This window comes from Antrostomus carolinensis, unplaced genomic scaffold (assembly GCF_000700745.2).
Source record: "Antrostomus carolinensis isolate BGI_N321 unplaced genomic scaffold, ASM70074v2 scaffold21832, whole genome shotgun sequence".
Lineage (NCBI taxonomy): Eukaryota > Metazoa > Chordata > Aves > Caprimulgiformes > Caprimulgidae > Antrostomus > Antrostomus carolinensis.
In genome coordinates, this window is record NW_010299240.1 from 1 (window position 1) to 4768 (window position 4768).

The following is a 4768-nucleotide window of genomic DNA, read 5'->3' on the forward strand; positions in this document are numbered from 1 at the left end:
CAACGACGGGTCTTAAAAGGGCAACGACGGGTCTTAAAAGGGCAACGATCTCTCTTAAAAAGGCAACACACCTTCAGAGAAGCGGTGGGGCCCGGTGGTTTATGTCCTTTCCCACGAAAATTGTAGAATTGTGGAATGGTTTCGGTTGGAAAAGACCTTCAACATCATTAATAAAACCAAAAAGCTGACTTAGAATTGAGTAATAAAAACGTTTTGGTGGGAAAAGACCTTTAACATCATCAAGTCCAACCACAAACCCAACACAACCAAGTTCACCCCTAAACCGTGTCCCCAAGCACCAAATCTACACAAAATAATTGAGTTTATATTATTATTTTTTTAAAAAGCAGGAAAAATTGAAGGAAAGACCCTTTGTGTGATGGTGAGGACTTGGGTTTTTGTTTTAGAGGGGGTGTTTTTGTGATGCTTAAAGGGGTACGTGTGCAAAGTGGGGTGCACAGAGCACCCCAATGTAATCCTGGGGGGTGCAAGAGGTGAGGGAGGGCAGGGCTGCGGGGTTTGGGTGGAGGTGGGAGCTCTGCTGGGTCATGCCAAGGCAGTCAGATGTGCAGGCACCACCCTGACGTGTTGAATCAGCAGAGTTCAACCTCAGCCTCTGCAGAAATCCACTCCCTGGTGCTCCTCACCTGGGTTTATATCTGAGCTTCAACCTCCAGCACCCGCTCGGGCGCGGTGCTGAACCAGGGCCAGGGCTCTGCGGTGGCTGTGGATCCTGCAAGATGCTCTGGAGAAAATCAAAGCTGAGTTCTCTTCCCAGAACCAGAGTCAGGGATGGATCTGACATCACCTCCCTGAGCCACCTTGGTCACACATCCCCAGCACCCTGCTCATGGACACCGTTGGGTGTCACCACCCCTCTGCAGCTGCTCCTGGTGCTTCACATTTGGCTTTAAAATCTTTATTATCCTGGTATGGAAAGTGCAGCAGAGAAGCTTGGCAGTGCCATGGTGTGGCACCAGTTAGGGCTGAGCTCCAGGGCTGGGTGCTCTGCCCTTGCCTTGCACCCAGGGCTAGATCTAGAAGGGATCAGATTCAGATCCTGCAACCATTGAGGTCAAACCCAGCTCCCAAAAGCCAACTGTGCCCCGGAGGTGCTCGTTACCTTTATTTAGGAGTTTAATTGGTGGTTTTTCACATACATATTTATATACCTGGGGGACAGGGAAATGCTCCCCTGAAAAAACCAGCCGGGTGGCTGCTGGGTGCTGGTGCAGCTCGGGGTGCAGCAGAATCCAACAGGGACTCCTCTCCCTGAGGAAACATCTCCTGCTTCCACCTCCTCACCATGGGCCAAGGCATCAGCAGCAAAAAAAGACCAGGCAAGCCATGTGCAAGGCTTGGAGGACCCTAAAAGAAGGGGTTCCCCCCTTTCTGGGCTTGGTGGGTGCTGTGGGACTCTGGCTGGAGTGGGACCCCTGGGCATGGGGACAGCAGTGACAGCTGGACACATGGTGGCCACAGGCAGAGCTGGGTGTCACAGTGTGTTTATTGTGGGGAGCATTTCAGAGGGCACGTACACCCCGGGTACAGCTGGTCCTGCCACGGGTGGAGGGAGCTGCTGGACATGCACGGAGGGGGAAGGGAGCAGGTCAGCCCTGCTTCTGTGGGTGACAGCAGCATCCCACCAGCCTGGAGCATCCTGACGGCCTCGAGCATCCCATCCGCCTTGGAGCATCCCATCTGCATTCACCTCAGAGCATCCTACTTGCCTCAAGCATCCCAGCTACCTCAGACACCACATCCACCTCGGAGCATCCCACTGGCCTCAAGCATCCCATCCTCCTCAGGGCATCCCATCCTCCTCTGGGAATCCCATCTGCATCCACGTTGGGACATCCTGCTGGCCTCAAGAATCCCATGCTTCTCAGGGAATCCCATTTGCGTCCACCTTGGGGCATCCCACTGGCCTCAAGCATCCCATTTGCCACCTTGGAGCATCCCACTGGCCTCAAGCATCCTATTTGCCTTGGGGTATCCCATCCACATCCACCTTGGGACATCCTGCTGGCCTCAAGCATCCCATCCTTCTCAGGGCATCCCATCTGCATCCACCTCAAAGCATCTTACTCACCTCCAGCACCCTGTCCACCTTGGGCATCCCATCTGCACCCACAATGGAGCATCCCACTGGCCTCGAGCATCTCATCTCACCTCATCCCATCCCCTTTGGAGCATCCCACCAGCCTAGGACCACCCCAGTATCCTGGGAGCATCCCACCCAGCCCTGGCCATCTGGCCCTGCCTGTGCACATCCCAACCTGCCACCCTGCTCCTGTGTCCCCAGACCTCCCTGCCACCCTCCAGCCCATTGCCAGAGCCCCCTGTATCCCACCGTCCCCACCAGCCCAGCCAGCACCCAAGGGCATCAGTCTGCAGGGTGAGGGGTGTCCCACCCTCCTGCCCACATCCCTCAGGCTGCTAGACTGGGTGCTGCACATGGGAAACTGGGAATACTGGGAGGAAACTGAGGCACGTGGCTTCCCCTGGCAGTGGGGCTGTGGGGCTGGGTGGTGCCCTGGGGGGTAATTTGAGGGGTGGGTGAAGGTGGGGTGTCAGGAGCGGGTTGTGACCATGGGCAGAGTTGGGTGCAGGCAGGAGGAAGGGGCTGGTGGGTGCATGCGTGTCCTCAGGCAGGAGCAGGTAGCAAAAGCCACCTCAGGGTGGCACAGGCTCTGCCTCCTCACTAGAGGCTGAGATCCACCACCACGTGCCTGTAGACCAGTGTGTTGGCTTTGAAACTGGGAGCCAGGAGAAGCTGGACATCAGCAGCCGGCACGTAACGGAAAGCCCGTGGTGCTTGCACTGATAGCTCCTGAAACTTGATGAACTTCTGCTTCTCCTCTTCCCACAGGTAGATGTGGGTGAAGGAGAAGTCACTACCCAAAGCCAGGTATTGCCTTTGCTCCACCAAGAAGGGTTGCATCACCATGGAACCACGGGATGGCAACGTCTGGAGCTCGATGAAGCGCTGCCCTTCCCATCGCACCACCTTGGAGTCGCCGATGTAACGGCTGAGGCAGAGGAACTGGTCCCGTTTCACCTTGAAATGCTTCACCATCTGCACATCCAACATCTCCCCCACTTCTCCTTGGGATATAAATTGCCTCTGTGCCCTGCTCCATTGGTAGATGACGGGTGCTTGGGAGCTGCTGGAGATGATCAGCCGGGGTTTGCCATCGTTCTCCACGTATTCCACGTCGGTGTCACGGTGCCAGGCGTGGAGAGCTTGGTGGGAGTAGAAACCATTCTGGTTGAGGCGGTAGAGGCTGGTGGAACCAGCCTTGGAGCTGTCAGCGATGACAAAGTACCAGTCACCCTCGATCTGGAAGGCCTCGATGTCATTGGGTTTACGAGTCTTTTGGTTGTCAATGTCCTGGATCTTGATGAACTTGTCCACGGCCGTGTCCCAGCGGTAGATGTAGGAGCCACCAAAGAGCTGAGCCACCACCACGTACAGCTGGTTCTCTGCCACGATGGGCTTGCAGTGCACTGCTGAGTGAGCTGCCAGGGAGGACCATGTCACCTTGGGGATGTGTTCTTCACAAATCACCCCAAAAATGAAGGTCTTAACCCAAGAGGAGACCCCCCCACCCTGATGTCTTACCAGGGATGCGGTCAAAGTCACGTAGCTTGCGCTCCACGTAGTCCCACTTGAGGATGGCACAGCTGCTGGCACCGGGCTGTGCCAGGGCAACGTACAGGTCACTGGCGTAGGTGAAGGGCTCAGCTGACACCGACTGGAAGGGCAGGACCTGGTGCACCACAAAATCTGGGGGGCGAGAGGCAGTGGTGAGGGGCTGGGTGCTCAGGAGTGGGGTGACAAGTGGCCGTGGTCCCTTACCCGTGGTGATGCACTGGAAGTCACTGAGTGCCAGGTCCCGGATCCGTTGTCCCTCAAACTGCCCGGGGCTGCTGCAGAAGGTGGCAGGGACCGTGGTGTTGGTGCTCTCCAGCCACTCCACCAGCCACTTGATCTTGCAGTCACAGGCCAGCGTGTTGCCACGGAGATCCCTGACAAGGATGTCACCCTGTCACCCCCAGCACCCAACCTGGAGTGAGCAGAGCACCCTGCCCAAACCCCAAGCACTGGGATGTCACCCTGTCACCCCCAGCACCCAGTCTGGAGGGAGCAGAGCACCCTGCCCAGACCCCAAGCACTGGGATGTCACCCTGTCACCCCCAGCACCCAGTCTGGAGGGAGCAGAGCACCCTGCCCAAACCCCAAGCACTGGGATGTCACCCTGTCACCCCCAGCACCCAGTCTGGAGTGAGCAGAGCACCCTGCCCAGACCCCAAGCACTAGGATGTCACCCCCTCCCCAGCCCAGTGTCCCAGGTGTCCCCCCAGTGCCACAGCAGCCTTACAGGTCACTCAGAATGTCCAGTGGCTTGAAGAGGTCCCGGGGCAGCGTCTGCAGGTTGTTGTTGGCCAAAGAGCTGGAGGACAAGAGAGGCCATGGAGGTGACACAGCCCTGAGCATAATGTAGGGGCAAGAAATGTCCCCCCATGTCCCCAGGGAATGTGGGACCCGCCCTGGTACTCACAGGTGGGTCAGGGACTTGAGCCCACGGAAAGTGGCTTTCGAGAGCGCCTGGATGTCATTGTTCTCGATGAACCTGGGGCAGGAGGAGATGGTGGCACAGCTGCCCTGAGGGGACCAGTCCCTACAGATACCCCCACCCTCCCCATGGCTTCCCCAGGGCTATCCCCATCCCCATCCCCATGTCCCCATCACCATGTCCCCATC

The 4768-nt window shown here is 57.4% G+C and overlaps 1 protein-coding gene across 1 annotated transcript; it reads right to left on the minus strand.

Moving 5' to 3' along the window:
- Nucleotides 1–2704: 2704 nt before the first annotated feature.
- LGI3 (leucine rich repeat LGI family member 3) lies at nt 2705–4637 on the minus strand (the record flags this gene model as incomplete). Its single annotated transcript, XM_010162726.1, has 5 exons — nt 2705–3522; nt 3626–3790; nt 3863–4032; nt 4386–4457; nt 4566–4637. Coding segments are annotated over 5 exons (1297 nt in total), but the record flags the coding sequence as incomplete, so codon positions are not given.
- Nucleotides 4638–4768: the final 131 nt, after the last annotated feature.